The 17,906-nt window shown below is 42.1% G+C and overlaps 1 protein-coding gene and 1 long non-coding RNA gene across 9 annotated transcripts in view; one reads left to right on the top strand and one right to left on the bottom strand.

Annotated features, from left to right (window-relative positions):
- LOC147378323 (uncharacterized) overlaps nt 1-12,040 on the bottom strand; it is a 209,773-nt gene extending 197,733 nt beyond the window's left edge. For all 3 annotated transcript variants that reach the window (XR_015151878.1, XR_015151859.1, XR_015151871.1), the window contains exons 1-2: nt 11,862-12,040; nt 2,884-3,105 (exon numbers count right to left, since the gene is read on the bottom strand). This is a non-coding gene — a long non-coding RNA (uncharacterized LOC147378323). The remainder of the gene's footprint in view (nt 1-2,883; nt 3,106-11,861) is intronic.
- A 142-nt stretch (nt 12,041-12,182) lies between these two features.
- Nucleotides 12,183-17,906, top strand: part of MMADHC (metabolism of cobalamin associated D) — a 46,618-nt gene continuing 40,894 nt past the window's right edge. For 3 of the 6 annotated variants that reach the window (XM_086368616.1, XM_086368624.1, XM_086368588.1), the window contains exons 1-3: nt 12,183-12,245; nt 12,760-12,819; nt 15,889-16,033. In XM_086368616.1, the coding sequence (XP_086224742.1) occupies nt 12,811-12,819; nt 15,889-16,033 (154 nt within the window). In that variant the 5' untranslated portion in view covers nt 12,183-12,245; nt 12,760-12,810. Of the gene's footprint in view, nt 12,246-12,759; nt 12,820-15,888; nt 16,034-17,202; nt 17,357-17,906 lie in introns of all 6 variants that reach the window. The other 3 variants (XM_086368598.1, XM_086368608.1, XM_086368633.1) reach the window with 3 other exon arrangements.

The raw sequence follows: 17,906 nt of genomic DNA, 5'->3' as shown, positions 1-17,906 counted from the left end.
TACAAGGGGTTTCCAGGAAAATCCTGAGTTTTTAGAAATGGCCAAAACTATGCCTGTCTTTGCATTGACTGAGGAAGGCTTTCTTATCTCTTCTTGCTATTCTTTGGAACTCAGCATTCAGATGCTTATATCTTTCCTTTTCTCCTTTGCTTTTCGCTCTCCTCTTTTCACAGCTATTTGTAAGGCCTCCCCAGACAGCCATTTTGCTTTTTTGCATTTCTTTTCCATGGGGATGGTCTTAATCCCTGTCTCCTGTACAATGTCACGAACCTCATTCCATAGTTCATCAGGCACTCTATCTATCAGATCTAGGCCCTTAAAACTATTTCTCACTTCAACTGTATAACCATAAGGGGTTTGATTTAGGTCAAACCTGAATGGTCTAGTGGTTTTCCCTACTTTCTTCAATTTGTCTGAATTTGGTAATAAGAAGTTCATGATAGAATGGGAAAGAGTAGAGATCTCTTCAAGAAAATTAGAGATACCAAGGGAATATTTCATGCAAAGATGGGCTCGATAAAGGACAGAAATGGTATGGACCTAACAGAAGCAGAAGATATTAAGAAGAGGTGGCAAGAATACACAGAACTGTACAAAAAAGATCTTCACAACCCAGATAATCAAGATGATGTGATCACTGACCTAGAGCCAGACATCCTGGAATGTGAAGTCAGGTAGGCCTTAGAAAGCATCACTACGAACAAAGCTAGTGGAGGTCATGGAATTCCAGTTGAGCTATTTCAAATCCTGAAAGATAATGCTGTGAAAGTGCTGCACTCAATATGCCAGCAAATTTGGAAAACTCAGCAGTGGCCACAGGACTGGAAAAGGTCAGTTTTCATTCCAATCCCAAAGAAAAGCAATGCCAAAGAATGCTCGAACTACCACACAATTACACTCATCTCACATGCTAATAAAGTAATGCTCAAAATTCTCCAAGCCAGGCTTCAGCAATATGTGAACCATGAACTTCCTGATGTTCAAGATGGTTTTAGAAAAGGCAGAGGAACCAGAGATCAAATTGCCAACATCCACTGGATCATGGAAAAAGCAAGAGAGTTCCAGAAAAAACATCTATTTCTGCTTTACTGACTATGCCAAAGCCTTTGACTGTGTGGATCACAAGAAACTGTGGAAAATTCTGAAAGAGATGGGAATACCAGACCACCTGACCTGCCTCTTGAGAAATCTATATGCAGGTCAGGAAGCAACAGTTAGAACTGGACATGGAACAACAGACTGGTTCCAAATAGGAAAAGGAGTACGTCAAGGCTGTATATTGTCACCCTGCTTATTTAACTTATATGCAGAGTATATCATGAGAAACACTGCGCTGGAAGAAGCACAAGCTGGAATCAAGATTGCCGGGAGAAATATCAATAACCTCAGATATGCAGATGACACCACCCTTATGGCAGAAAGTGAAGAGGAACTAAAAAGCCTCTTGATGAAAGTGAAAGTAGAGAGTGAAAAAGTTGGCTTAAAGCTCAACATTCAGAAAATAAAGATCATGGCATCTGGTCCCATCACTTCATGGGAAATAGATGAGGAAACAGTGGAAACAGTGTCAGACTTTATTTTTATGGGCTCCAAAATCACTGCAGATGGTGACTGCGGCCATGAAATTAAAAGACGCTTACTCCTTGGAAGGAAAGTTATGACCAACCTAGATAGCATATTCAAAAGCAGAGACAATACTTTGCCAACAAAGGTTCGCCTAGTCAAGGCTATGATTTTTCCTGTGGTCATGTATGGATGTGAGAGTTGGACTGTGAAGAAAGCTGAGTGCCGAAGAATTGATGCTTTTGAACTGTGGTGTTGGAGAAGACTCTTGAGAATCCCTTGGACTGCAAGGAGATCCAACCAGTCCATTCTGAAGGAGATCAGCCCTGGGATTTCTTTGGAGGGAATGATGCTAAAGCTGAAACTACAGTATTTTGGCCACCTCATGCAAAGAGTTGACTCATTGGAAAAGACTCTGATGCTGGGAGGGACTGGGGGCAGGAGGAGAAGGGGACAACAGAGGATGAGATGGCTGGATGGCATCACTGACTCGATGGACGTGAGTCTGAGTGAACTCCGGGAGTTGGTGATGGACAGGGAGGCCTGGCGTGCTGTGATTCATGGGGTCGCAAAGAGTCGGACACAACTGAGCGACTGAACTGAACTGAACTGATGCCTGTCTTAATGTATCAAACACTAAAGAGCTATTATAGTAGATACAGGCAACTTAAAAATATGTGTTCTCAATAGTTGCATTCCATAACCAAATCAAAGAATAAAAACCAAGTAGTCACACATTTTTTCTTTTATTCATACCATTTTTTAATTTATATCATTATCCTTTTTTACTCATTATCTTCTTGCAACCAGCTAATAGTTCCATGCACCCTTAAAAAAAAAAAACACAGAATATTGTCTCTAAACTTCTAATGTGCTTTAGATATGCATGGCTGAGCAGAAAATATTCCCTCTTGTATCTTTGCTTTTATAATCCTATTGTTTTTACAGAAAGAGTTAGCTGCAATACAAGAGTCTTTCCAAGGTGAGCATGCAGTGATGGCTATATATTCCTCAGTTTGCTTAAGTATGTATCCTTTATTATTGAGAATTAATGGAAGCCATGTAAATTTTTTAAAAAGCCGTGTTTATCAGAAAGTATTAGTGCAGGCAGCTGTGAGAAAGAGAGATGAGAAAGAAAACCCCAAGGATTACATATAGGCTTCTGAATAATTTCATAATATGGTACTTTGATCAATCATTATAGTTGCATGAAGGCCCTGCTTTGTCTCTGAAGAATAAGAACAATCCAAGAAAGAGAGAGAAAGGAAGAAAGCAAATAGATAAGGGAAAATTGGGATAACAGTTGAGAGACACACTCACCTCTCGTTCTTCTCCTCCTTTGTTTTATTGTTATGGAAGACAGAGATTTTGGAGCCAGACAAATCCAAGTTTGAAACTCATATTCATCACTGCATGTAGCTGTGTGGCATCAGGCAGTTTACTTAGCCTCTCTGAATCACAGTTTCCTCATTTATGCTATGGAGACACTACTACTCCCCCAGCCCAGTTGTTGGGTAGATAAACGCTCTGGTAGGATAGAGCCTGGAAATAGAGCAGAAAGAGGCTATTATTTTCGGTTATTGTTGTTTACTCACTAAGTCATGTCTAACTCTTCTGTGACCGCATGAACTATAGCCCACCATGCTCCTCTGTCCATGGGATTTCCCAGGCAGGAATACTTGGGTGGGGTGCCATTTCCTTCTCCAGGGGATATTCCCAACCCAGAGATTGATCCCAAGTCTACTGCATGGCAGCAGATTTTTTACCACTGGGGTATGCAGATGACACCATCCTTATGGCAGAAAGTGAAGAGGAACTCAAAAGCCTCTTGATGAAAGTGAAAGTGGAGAGTGAAAAAGTTGGCTTAAAGCTCAACATTCAGAAAATGAAGATCATGGCATCCGATCCATCACTTCATGGGAAATAGATGGGGAAACAGTGGAAACAGTGGCAGACTTTATTTTTCTGGGCTCCAAAATCACTGCAGATGGTGACTGCAGCCATGAAATTAAAAGACGCTTACTCCTTGGAAGGAAAGTTATGACCGACCTAGATAGCATATTCAAAAACAGAGACATCACTTTACCAACAAAGGTTCGTCTGGTCAAGGCTATGGTTTTTCCTGTGGTCAGGTATGGATGTGAGAGTTGGACTGTGAAGAAGGCTGAGCGCCGAACAATTGATGCTTTTGAACTGTGGTGTTGGAGAAGACTCTTGAGAGTCGCTTGGACTGCAAGGAGATCCAACCAGTCCATTCTGAAGGAGATCAGCCCTGGGATTTCTTTGGAAGGAATGATGCTAAAGCTGAAACTCCAGTACTTTGGCCACCTCATGTGAAGAGTTGACTCATTGGAAAAGACTCTGATGCTTGGAGGGATTGGGGGCAGGAGGAGAAGGGGACAACAGAGGATGAGATGGCTGGATGGCATCACCAACTCGATGGACGTGAGTCTGAGTGAACTCCGGGAGTTGGTGATGGACAGGGAGGCCTGGAGTGCTGCAATTCATGGGGTCACAAAGAGTCGGACACGACTGAGCAACTGAACTGAACTGAACTGATGCTGGCTATGGGGCTTCCCTGGTGGCTCAGAAATAAAGAATCTGCCTGCCATACAGGAGACAATACAAGAGATGCTAGTTTGATCCCTGGGTCTGGAAGATTTCCTGGAGGAAGGCATGGCAACCCACTCTAATATTCTTGCCTGGAGAATCCCATGGACAGAGAAGCCTGGCAGGCTACAATCCACAGGGTCAGAAAGAGTCAGACACAACTGAAGCGACTTAGCACACACACATGCTGGCTATTAATGGCCACCACTTCTTCATCTGTTCAACTTTCAACAAATTATTGATCATCTTGCTATGTCAGAAATACAGTGAACTCCCAGGACTACAGTGAACAAACAGAAAAAGTCTCTTCCCTCAAGAGATTGTGTTTCACCCTTTGAATAACCAGTTATCAAAATTCCATTCCTCCCACCCACTACTCCACTCAAACTCCTCTGGCAAAGTCACCATTGCCTTAGTTATCAAATACAATGGGTTGGTTTTGGCCCTCAACAACACTTTTTTATAGCATATAAACCACAGGACTGGAAAAGGTCAGTTTTCATTCCAATGCCAAAGAAAGGCAATGCCAAAGAATGCTCAAACTACCACACAATTGCACTCATTTCACACGCTAGTAAAGTAATGCTCAAAATTCTCCAAGCCAGGCTTCAGCAATACGTGAACCGTGAACTTCCAGATGTTCAAGCTGGTTTTAGAAAAGGCAGAGGAACCAGAGATCAAATTGCCAACATCCACTGGTGCCGGGATCCAGCCCCGGCTGATCCAGGGTATTCGAAGCGGGGACGGCGTCGGCGAGGATCAGGATACAGTAGCTTCAATTAGATATTAATTAGAGATGTAAAGAGTAATAGAATGAGGATAGCTCAGTAGGAAAATTCAGTGGAGAAAAGAGGCTGAGTAGCTTGGTTTACGCGGGAGACCAATAAAACTTCAAGACAAGAAGCTTGCACCACTTACGTAGGCCACAGGCGTCCTTCCGTTCTCCCGAAGGAGAGGAGACACTGAGGCCTCCCCGGTCGGATCTTAGAAGCCCAGGCAAAATTAGTAAGCTTGGTGGGTTCCGCGCTCCAGATGGAGACTCAGACAGAGTGAGAGAGAGAGCGACATGGGGAGACCAGTATTTCGAGAAACTGATCCCAATTCTTTATTTTCCATGGTCTACTTTTAGACACTGAGATGTTATGCAAAAGTCACGCGGGGTCAGCAGTCCTGACTTTTATCAAAGTCAAGTGCTTCATACAAATGTATACAGAGGTCTTAGGAGTGTTACATCATCTTCTGGCCAGGGGGCCTGCTGACAATTTATGACCCTCTCCTTGTGACAGCGGTCAGTCAACCAGGACACTTATTTCTCTAGGGGTGATTATTCTTAAAACAGACGCCACCCAAATAAAGTTACATTCCTATAGGGTGAGGGTGTAGTGGGTTTTAGTTGAGGAAAGAATTTACTTAGCCTAAGGTCTAACGTGATTAATATCAAAGGTTAATACTTATTTCTTCTATATATTCATTAATGTGTGTAAGGGCAGGGGATATGGAGACTTAGCAACAAACATTGGCTCAACAAATGAAAAACCCTTCACCAATACAATTTCTAATCAGCCCATTATACTTATACTAATAGTTTTCTAACTTTTCTAAGGAACCTGTTTTTAGAAGGTTTAAAGCATCTTGTGCCTCTCACGGTTGGGAAGCTGTGAGCAATCACATGTGGCCGGACAAGCCTGTCAGGCAAGCTAGAGAACCTTCAGAGGAGTTTGTAGGTTAAAACACTCTTGTCACGCCTAGGAGTTTTTATTAACTGGAGCTCTAGGTTAACTCCTTCTCCGAAAGAGGTGGTGGGGGACGGCCCCCCGTAAAGTCAGAGGTGTAGTTGGGAGCACAAAGTAGTAAAGCAGGCAGGCTCTGGTTATGGGGATAGATGCTCGAGGATTTCCAGGGGGACTCCTGAGGCTCGATCCCGATTTTGCGTATGTCGAGCCTCCTTCCTTATGACCTTTGCCACAGGCGGAGGGCCTCACTCTGGCCCCCAACACACTGGATCATGGAAAAAGCAAGAGAGTTCCAGAAAAACATTTATTTCTGCTTTATTGACTATGCCAAAGCCTTTGACTGTGTGGATCACAAGAAACTGTGGAAAATTCTGAAAGAGATGGGAATACCAGACCACTTGACCTGCCTCTTGAGAAACCTATACGCAGGTCAGGAAGCAACAGTTAGAACTGGACATGGAACAACAGACTGGTTCCAAATAGGAAAAGGAGTACGTCAAGGCTGTATATTGTCACCCTGCTTATTTAACTTATATGCAGAGTATATCATGAGAAATGCTGGGCTGGAATAAGCACAAGCTGGAATCAAGATTGCCAGGAGAAATATCAATAACCTCAGATATGCAGATGACACCACCCTTATGGCAGAAAGTGAAGAGGAACTAAAAAGCCTCTTGATGAAAGTGAAAGTGGAGAGTGAAAAAGTTGGCTTAAAGTTCAACATTCAGAAAACGAAGATCATGGCATCCGGTCCCATCACTTCATGGGAAATAGATGGGGAAACAGTGGAAACAGTGTCAGACTTTATTTTTATGGGCTCCAAAATCACTGCAGATGGTGACTGCAGCCATGAAAATAAAAGACACTTTCTCCTTGGAAGGCAAGTTATGACCAACCTAGATAGCATATTCAAAAACAGAGACATTACTTTGCCAACAAAGGTTCGCCTAGTCAAGGCTATGATTTTTCCTGTGGTCATGTATGGATGTGAGAGTTGGACTGTGAAGAAGGCTGAGCGCCGAACAATTGATGCTTTTGAACTGTGGTGTTGGAGAAGACTCTTAAGAGTCGCTTGGACTGCAAGGAGATCCAACCAGTCTATTCTGAAGGAGATCAGCCTTGGGATTTCTTTGGAAGGAATGATGCTAAAGCTGAAACTCCAGTACTTTGGCCACCTCATGTGAAGAGTTGACTCATCGGAAAAGACTCTGATGCTTGGAGGGATTGGGGGCAGGAGGAGAAGGGGACGACAGAGGATGAGATGGCTGGATGGCATCACTGACTCGATGGACGTGAGTCTGAGTGAACTCCGGGAGTTGGTGACGGACAGGGAGGCCTGGCGTGCTGTGATTCATGGGGTCGCAAAGAGTAGGACATGACTGAGCGACTGAATTGAACTGAATATAATTGAGCAATTATCTTCTTCATGCCTAGAATACTCTCTCTTGATTTTCTTTTATCCTCTATCTGGAAATTTTCAGTCTCCATTACTAGTGTTTTTTTTTTTTTTTTTTTGTACTGCCCTTTTAATTTATATAACCTAATCTTCTGACTTTTGCCCTTTTTCTTTTACAGGCTACACTAGTGGTTCTTGATCTTTTCACTCATGAACTTTAAGAATCTGAAGAAGCTATGTGCTGACTTCCTAGGGGGTGGAAATGGATCTGCTTACAAATATACAAAAATTTGCATACATGTTCAGGAGTTTCACAGACCTTCTTCTCTTAAAGCCCATTACTGAACTCCAGGTTAAGGAGTTCCTATGGCTTTAACTGCTACCCATATGTCAATGACTCTCTGTCTCCCACATAAACCACTTTCCTGAGCAACAGGCCTACTGTCCAATAAGTTACTAACAACTACATATGAATGCCCCTCAGGCATCTTAGAATTCAAGATATCCCAAGCCAAATGCATTATCATTCCCCTAAAACCTATTTTCTTCCTAGGAGACAACACCTATGGGAAAGAAAACACTATTTTTAAACCTAACATACTGAGATTTAAATCCAGCCCTGGAAGCTTCAGAAATATACGTAAGCCATTTGTGCTTTAATTTCTTCATATTTAACATGAGGATAATAGTATGTCCATTTTCTGGATTGTTATGAGAATTAAAGAGTGGAAAAATCCCTATATGATTGTCACCACATAGCATACACTCCACAAATTAATATTCCTGGATTCCCAATCTCAGCAAAAGCAACTCTAGTCACCAAGAATCCTAAGTCAAAAATGTAGGGATCATCTTCAATGTGTCCTTTTCCTTGTCTGCAACTAATGGACAGCTATACAGTACTGATTTCTCAACTTTCCCCCTGCCCTTAATTCAGGGTGTCATGTTCTTTCTCATGGGCACAGCAATAGTCTCTTAACCACTTGCTCCAGGTCCAATTCCACATTCTTCCAACCTATCCTGTATACTGAAGCCCAAGGATCTTCCCAAGACACATATCTGATAATGCCATGATGGCTTAAATTTGCCCAGTAACCCGTTGCTTCCAGGATTACATCCACCTTAATAGTTCACTGAAGACTGACTATGATCTGGCCCCTGTCTACCTCCAACTCAATCATTTGATTATTTGTGGATATCCTCAACTGCCCATACTGTTTTGGATTCTGTATCTCTGTCCACACTGCTGCCTTTGCTGAATGTCCTCACCCCTGTAATGTCTTTTCTTGGCATTCAGACAACTACTCATCTTTCAAAATGCTGATCAAGCATCATCTACACTATGAAGTTATTCCTGACAGCCTCCTGCCATACCGCTGTTCACTCCCACCTCTATCTGACAGGTGATTTTCTATCCTGGCAAAGATGAATAACATATGGTTCCCAGTCTCAAAAAGCTTATAATCGTCATTCAACCAAAAATCTTGTTATATAACCTGGACTAGTAAACTGACTTGAAGGTGAAATTATCAGGAATGAAAAAAGAATGAGTTGTAAGTAACTCAGATACTCAGCTCACTGGTGTGTGTGTGTGTGTGTGTGTGTGTGTGCACGCGCACGTGCACGCACGCTATATGTGTTCAGTTCAGTTCAGTTCAGTCGCTCAGTCGTGTCCAACTCTTTGCGACCCCATGAATTGCAGCATGCCAGGCCTCCCTGTCCATTACCAACTCCCGGAATTCACCCAAACTCATATGCATCGAGTTGGTGATGCCATCCAGCCATCTCATCCTCTGTCCTCCCCTTCTCCTCCTGCCCCCAATCCCTCCCAGCATCAGAGTCTTTTCCAATGAGTCAGCTCTTCACATGAGGTAGCCAAAGTATTGGAGTTTCAGCCTCAGCATCAGTCCTTCCAATGATGTGTTAGCTACATATTAACTGATTTAATATTCATGAACTATGAGTTGGGCACTATTATTACATTATTCCCATTTTAGAAGAGAGAAAGCTAAAAGCATAAAGAGACTAACTTGCCCAACATGACCCATCAAAAAATATCAGTATTACTCAGCCATTAAATCCCATGGACGGAGGAGCCTGGTAGGCTGCAGTTCATGGGGTCGCTAGATTGGACACGACTGAGTGACTTCACTTTCACTTTTCACTTTCGTGCATTGGAGAAGGAAATGGCAACCCACTCCAGTGTTCTTGCCTGGAGAATCCCAGGGACGGGGAAGCCTGGTGGGCTGCCGTCTCTGGGGTCACACAGAGTCGGACATGATTGAAGTGACTTACCAGCAGCAGCAGCCATTAAAAAAGAATACATTTGTATCAGTTCTAATGAGGTGGATGAAACTGGAGCCTATTATAGACAGTGAAGTAAGTAAGCCAGAAAGAAAAACACCAATACAGTATACTAATGCATATATATGGAATTTAGAAAGATGATAATGATAACCCTGTATGCAAGACAGCAAAAGAGACACAGATGTATAGAACAGTCTTTTGGATTCTGTGGGAGAGGGAGAGGGTGGGATGATTTGGGAGAATGGCATTGAAACACATATAATATCATATAAGAAACAAATCGCCAGTCCAGGTTCAATGCAGGATACAGGATGCTTGGGGCTGGTGCACTGGGATAACCCAGAGGGATGGTATGGGGAGGGAGGTGGGAGGGGGGTTCAGGATGGGGAGCACGTGTACACCCATGGTGGATTCATCCGGATGTATGGCAAAACCAATACAATATTGTAAAGTAATTAGCCTCCAATTAAAATAAATAAATTTAAAAAATTTAAAAAATACATCAGTATGAATAAAGTATGGACTTCAGTTAACTTTTTAAAATACAAATGACAAATTAAAATGATATACTCTTCAGTTCTAATGGAGGTGGTGAACCTATTATACAGAGCCTATTGTACAGAGTGAAGTCAGAAAGAGAAAAACAAATATCATATACTAATGCAGAAATATGGAATCTAGAAAGATGGTACTAATGAAATTATTTGCAGGACAGCAGTGGACACACAGACACAGGGAACAGACTTATGGACAGGACTCAGGGGAGGCGGGGAGGAAGGAGAGGGAGGGATGGCTAGACACAGTAACATGGAAACATACATTCAGATCAGATCAGATCAGATCAGATCAGTCGCTCAGTCGTGTCTGACTCTTTGCGACCCCATGAATCACAGCACGCCAGGCCTCCCTGTCCATCACCAACTCCGAGAGTTCACTCAGACTCACGTCCATCGAAGTGAGTGATGCCATCCAGCCATCTCATCCTCTGTCGTCCCCTCTTCCCCCTGCCCCCAATCCCTCCCAGCATCAGGGTCTTTTCCAATGAGTCAACTCGTCACATGAGGTGGCCAAAGTACTGGAGTTTCAGCTTTAGCATCATTCCTTCCAAAGAAATCCCAGGGCTGATCTCCTTCAGAATGGACTGGTTGGATCTCCTTGCAGTCCAAGGGACTCTCAAGAGTCTTCTCCAACACCACAGTTCAAAAGCATCAATTGTTCCGCGCTCAGCCTTCTTCACAGTCCAACTCTCACATCCATACCTGACCACAGGAAAAACCATAGCCTTGACCAGACGAACCTGTGTTGGCAAAGTGATGTCTCTGTTTTTGAATATGCTATCTAGGTTGGTCATAACTTTCCTTCCAAGGAGTAAGCGTCTTTTAATTTCATGGCTGCAGTCACCATCTGCAGTGATTTTGGAGCCCAGAAAAATAAAGTCTGACACTGTTTCCCCATCTATTTCCCATGAAGTGATGGGACCGGATGCCATGATCTTCATTTTCTGAATGTTGAGCTTTAAGCCAACTTTTTCACTCTCTACTTTCACCAAGAGGCTTTTGAGTTCCTCTTCACTTTGTCATGACGGTGGTGTCATCTGCATACATTACCATATGTAAAACAGTAGCCAATGGGAATTTGCTGTATGACTCAGGGAACTCAAACCTTGGCTTTGTAACAACCTAGAGGGGTGGGACGGTGAAGGCGATGGCACCCCACTCCAGTACTCTTGCCTGGAGAATCCCATGGACGGAGGAGCCTGGTAGGCTGCAGTCCATGGGGTCGCTGAGTCGGACACGACTGAGCGACTTCACTTTCACTTTTATGCACTGGAGAAGGCAATGGCAACCCACTCCAGTGTTCTTGCCTGGAGAATCCCAGGGATGGCGGAGCCTGGTGGGCTGCGGTCTGTGGGGTCGTACAGAGCTGGACACGACTGAAGCGACTTAGCAGCAGCAGCAGAGGGGTGGGATGGTAAGGCAAGTGGGAGAGAGGTTCCAGAAGGAGGGGACATGGGTATACCTATGACTGATTCATGTTGATGTTTGGCAGAAACCAACACAATACTGTAAAACAATTATCCTTCAATTAAAAATAAATTTTAAAAGTGATATACTCCTTATAAATACGTCGTGGGATATATATTTATTGCGCCTATTAAAAATCTGGCACATAAAGGGAAAAAGTGCTCTATTCTCAAAAACAGTTATTATCGAAATTAAAAAAAAATAGATATAAAGAACAGAAAACTGTACCTCCTTTGAGCAATAAAGTCTTGGGACAAGGGGAGGCTTTCAAATACATCGGTGAGTTAATGATCGAAATTAAATGAGTGCCGAACGCAGCTCTGGAGCCTTCATCTCCATCCCACAAGTCATTATCCACACCTCATCTTTCCTCCTCCTACTTGGGGCGGGGGGCGGTGGACTATCCAATGAAAGGGCGGTGCTACGTGGGCCTCCTGTGCGCGTGCGCAGCATCGGCTCGAGGATCATTCCCATCCATGCGCTCGAGAGCAACTTCTTCAGTCTGGTCACTGCCAGCGTCAGCGCTACTCCCTCTGCCGTCGCGCCGCCATTTTGAAGACGGGAAGAGTACGGCCCTGGGAGCGCTGGAGGCGGCTGTGGCGGCCGCGACTGGTATGGACCGTTTCCGCCCTCGTTAGTCCCTCCAGATTTGCCCATCTTTTGGCCACAGCTCTCGGTGTTGTCCCTATACTCACAGGGCCCCTGTCGCTGTCCCCGGTCGTCCTGTCAGTCTGTCGTTAGGATCTTTTTCGCTTCCTCAACCTTCATCTTTGCTGGAACCTTTGCTCACAGCTTGTTTAGAACCCTGATCGGTGTTAAAATACCTACTTGGAGCCTCAGATCTCCATCCTGGTGGACGGGCCCTCTTTCCTCCCCCGGATCTAGTCGGAGTTGTCTTCCGCAGACACACCGGGCGGGCTGAGAATTGCAAGGCCTCCTGTGGGCAGCGACTTGTGCCCTGTGGGGGCAGGGGGCGAATTCCGGTCTCCTGGGGTCCGGGGACAGCTTGGGCTTTGGTCCTGTCGGGGAAGAAGGGACACCCAGTAGGCGATGGTGGACATTACCCGAGTGATCTGTTGTTAGAGCTTAATCCGTCACCGGCCTGTTTTGTTTTGTCCTTTCCCAGGAATAACTTTACAAAAGGGAAGATAATTTCCGTCTGCCCTTTCCGCCAGAAATGGCCAATGTGAGTAAATTAGTCTCTTAAGAAGCAGTACAGTAATAAATTATTTGGGAACTCGTTAAGAAATGGAGGGACGGGTTTAATTATAATGGCATTGATGGCATAATGTTTCTTGTACTTAATGAATCAAAAATGTCAAGGGAAACAAGGGGTGTGAAATTCGGTCAATATGCCTTAAAGGTAGTTTGAAAACAAACATATTTCTCAATACTTTTATCGATTTATGCAAATTCCTTATGAGAAATAAATTCAGTGCCAGCATCCTTTCGGTAATTTTATTTTTGTAAATACTTAGGATCTATTTTTAAGCCGGTTTCTGTTTGGGTAGGTAAACTGAAGGTTTTGTAGCAGTTTTAGTATAGGAAGTAACCTTACAAATACTACAAAATGAGAGCGAGAGATTATTCTCATAGGCCAGAGGTATTTATTCACGGTAACTGTCCAGTGACTACTTAAACGCATGGTGGCATAGGGGTCATAAAACATACATGAAAACTAATACAGTAAGAGTAGAAACTAATTTTAAAAGTCACACAGAGGTACAATACAGATTCAAAGCTTTGTGGAGAGGGGAAAGTGGGGGTTTGGGTTCATGTAATCAGAGAAGCATTTGAATTTTAAAAGATGGGTGAGATTATCTAAATCTCACCCATAACAGGTATATTCAAAGACACCCCCTGCCCCCCCAAACCCCCTTCAGAAATCAAGAAGTCATTTCTGTCTTCCTGAATGTAAGATGTGTGAAAAAGATGAGTGGGAAATAAGGTTGGATTGTGGATTTGGGATGAAGTAACAAGAGTCTTGGGGCTTTCCAGGTGGCTCAGTGGTACAGAATATTCCTTCCAAGCAGGAAACTCGGGTTCCATCCTTGGGTCAGGAAGATCCCCTGGAGTAAGAAATGGCAACCCACTCAAGTATTCTTGCTTGGGAACAGAGGAGCCTGGTGGGCTACAGTCCATGGGGTCACAAAGAATCGGATGCGACTTAGCAACTAAACCACCAGCAAAGAGTTTTGAATGATACACTTGGTAATTTGGACTTTATTCTTTAAATTTTGGTGATTTAATTAGAGTTGTGTGTTAGGAAGACTAACATGGTAACAGTTAGCCAGAATTGTATTCCTGTAGTTGAATATGATACATTAAGATGAAGGTGAAGTCTCTCAGTCGTGTCCGACTCTTTGCGACCCCGTGGACTGTAGCCTACCAGGCTTCTCCGTCCATGGGATTCTCCAGGCAAGAATACTGGAGTGGGTTACCATTTCCTTCTCCAGGGGATCTTCCCGACCCAGGGATCAAATCCGGGTCTCCCGCATTGGAGGCAGACGCTTTAACCTCTGAGCCACCAGGGAAGCCCATGATACATTAAGTAATAACCTAATGATGAGACTGTAGGGCCAGGGGAGGATGTTTAAATGTTCAGGTGGACAGAATGCTCTGGAGACAGGCCTTGCATTTTGGAGACATCTGGAGGAGGTTCAGTTTATCTGGATCTTGAAGAAGGAGTTGGAATTTGTCCGGCCTAAGAGGAGAAGGAAAAGGGCATTTTAGTGGAAGAAATCTTATGGCAGTATAAAAGACAGAAATATGGAAATGTTGGGTAGGTATTTTTGTGTGACTGAAAAGTGGAATAAGAGAAGGGAAGATAAAATTAGTAAGAAATTCTGTCAGAGAGGTAGAAAGACCAGTCAGAGAACACACAGGTTGGATTTCAGAATACTATATGAAAGGGAAAAAGTGATTCCAAAGTATCAATTGGCTAGAGTTCTTCAGCCTCCTGGTAACTAGTTTTCATACCTCCTCTCTAATCCCACTCCTTTCTCTCCACTACTCTTAGTTGTACAGTCCTTAAAACATCCTTTATTTTTATCAGTTAACTCTCTTCCTCCCTGCCTACAGGTTAAAATTCTGATTTATTATCTTTTTGTAATAGGCCCTTTACTGTCTGTGTCACAAAGTATAAAGCCTTTTATAGTTGCTCATTAGTTAAATTTCAAGCCTGTTCTTTACTGCATTACTTTATGTCCACCTTCAGTGAACCTGTCACTCTTTGAAAACAACCTCCATACCTTTCTTCCTGAAAGGCCTTCATTGAAATGAGTACCTAAATTTCTGTTTCTTCACAACCCAGTATATCCTCCCATGAAACTTTTCCTATGACCTCAAAGATCTCTTAATTGTTCGAATCTTTTAGTAGAATTTCACAGATGGTATGGTATTTGTTCTTACATGTTTTCCACTAATCTAAGAGTCAGCAGTGTTTTTAAATATAAAGGGCCAGGTAGCAAATATTTTAGGCTTTGTAGGCCAGAGTCTCTGAAATAACTCTGCAATTATGACATGAAAGCAGCCATAGACAATACATAAATGTGTGTGGCAGTGTTGCAATAGAACTGTATTCACCAGAACAGACACAAGGCTACAGCCTGCTATAGTTTGCCAACCCCTGCATTAAGTTATTCTGACTCAGCTATTTTGATTAAAGTTTATACATGAAAGATGTCCACACATTCATATTGTAACTGACCTGAGTCTAGCAAATGAACATAGGAGCAGAAAAGTTATCATGAAGATGTTTGCTAAACTGGAGGAAAGTGGACATTGCCATAAAATCAAGAGAAAGATAGCATAGGAGATAATCAGTACAATCTAATAATAGTAAAAGAAGAGTGTGAAAGTAAGTAGGATTTTTTTTTTCTAGGAGAGGTTTTTAAAGTTCTTTATTTTGAGAATAGAAGAATCTTACTAGCTGTGCCACTTTTTTAGTGTTGCTGCTGAATAGGGCAACTTTTCAAAGTTCCTGTTCTTTCTGTATGGCACTCTTGATTCTGGCCTTGCTAGGAAAGCCATATATTTTTACCCAAATAACTTAGTACTTTTTTTTCTTTTAATATTTGTGTTTATTTTTTAAATTATAAATATGTGTGATACTCATTCTATGGCAGGTGCTCAATAACAGTAGAATCAATGTTGGTTTTAAAAGATACATTGCAATGTGAGGATATGCCCGAGATTGTCTGTGTTAGTACAACATTTACATCCAGAATAATTTGGGGTTTTGTGTCATTCTTAGGTGCTCTGTAACAGAGCCAGACTGGTTTCCTATCTCCCAGGATTTTGCTCTTTAGTTAAAAGGGTTGTCAATCCCAGAGCCTTTTCAACCGCAGGATCTTCAGGTTCTGATGAGTCTCATGTGGCCACTGCACCTCCAGATATCTGTAAGTGAAACTTATTTTTTCTTTACTTAAAATTGTTTCATAACATTTGTTACGTTTCCTGAAATATTTCTTCTTGAAGTTTTACTGATCTTCTAAAGTTGAGTTTATCCCTTTGAAAGTAAATCAGAGCTGTGCCTAAATATTTATGCCAGAAAGTTACAATACTTAAAAAAAAAAATGAATGAATACTGGTTTCTACAACTTACTTTCTTCAACTTTAGTTTTTTTCTAATCTGTATTCAGACACACTCAGTCATCCCTGAAACAAATCTTCTTTGGATCCTATTAAACTATGTTACTACTTCTTGCCACTCTGCTGAATTTCCTAAATGTAGCCATCACTTTTTACTAACGAGTGTTCATTAAATGAGTCTGCTTTTTCTTATCCACCTTGCACACCACTATATCACATGAATCATTCTAAAATACTGTAAATCATGACATTTCCATCATAAGCCTCAAATATCTCCCATTGCTTTCAGTAGCCATTCCTAAACTATCCACAAACTGAATCATTGTTCAAGATCTAAAAAAAAACAATTTTTTTAAGTTCTGTAATTAGTTAACTTTGAGAACTGCTTTATGCCAAAGTCCTATCTTAGAGGTTTATAAAGCACACTAAAATACTAAGGGAGGGCTCTTAGAAACTTTACCTAATGTATTCTGAAGTGATTGCCCATGAATCCTTTTTTCATTCAGTACATTACTTACAGTGTAATGTTAATTCACTTGGGCATGCAGAGCCTCCCCTAGTTTTCTTGCCTCAGTTTTCTAACCCCATCTCTGAGTATTCCTCAGTTTTCTTGATCTGAAGGCTAAACATATATCTATCATAAATGAAAGGTCTGTCACTCAGAATAGTTAAGGGTTTGTATTGTGAATATACAGCTTGGCCTCCCTGTCCATGGGTTCTGCATCGTCAGATTCAACCAATCAGAGATTGAAAATATTTGAGGGGGTGGGAAATTCCAGAAAGTTCCAAATAGCAAAACTTGAATTTGCCATGTGCCAGCAATTATTTACATATCATTTACTTTGTGTTCGATATTATAGGTAATCTGGAGATGATTTAAAGTATACAGGAGGATGTACATAGGTTACATATATGCACATACAGTTCATTCTTGAACATCATGGGTTTGAGCTGTGCATATCTGTTTTATACACAGGGTTTTTTTCCAATAATAACTAACTACGGTACTACACAGTTCTCGGTTCCTTGACTCTGAGGATGTGGAAATGACTAAGCAGAGAACTGACTATGAATTATACTCAGATTTGTGACTGCAGGGTTTGAACAACTAACTCTTGAGTTGCTCAAAGGTCAGTTGAACTATACCCTTTTTATATAAAGACTTGAGCATATGCAGATTTTGATATCCATGAGGGTCCAGGAAGCACTGCTTTGTGAATACCTAGGGAGAACTATATAAAGAATTTTTGTAGATCAGTAGGAAAAAACCCAGTAGAAAACCAAACAAAAATTTCAAAAATGAGTTTTAACAGGCTATTTCTGTAAGAGAAAACCTAAATGACCAGTAAACATTTGAAAATATGCTCATATCCAATATTAATATTGGGTATTTATTTGAAGACCCAGATCTGAATAATATATAAAACCCATGTTGTTCAGAACAGCTGGTAAGTTTTAGGTTGTGAACTGACTCCAGTCGGTCATTGGTGGCTGTCTAGACCTTATCACTCTGTGATCTGCAGACCAGTATAGCATGGCATGGTGTAGCATCAGCATCATCTGGGACTGGTTAGAAACGAATTTTGAGCCCCACTTCAGATCTGGTAAATCAGAATCTGCATTTTGAGAAGTTCTCAGATGATTCTTAAATACTTAATAGTTTGAGATGTGTGCTGGGCT

This window comes from Bos grunniens, chromosome 2 (genome assembly GCF_055505025.1).
Source record: "Bos grunniens cultivar Pamir isolate PY7600 chromosome 2, Bosgru_T2T1.0, whole genome shotgun sequence".
NCBI classification, from domain to species: domain Eukaryota; kingdom Metazoa; phylum Chordata; class Mammalia; order Artiodactyla; family Bovidae; genus Bos; species Bos grunniens.
Note: the sequence above shows the minus strand (reverse complement) of the source record. Positions and strands in the feature narration are given on the sequence as shown.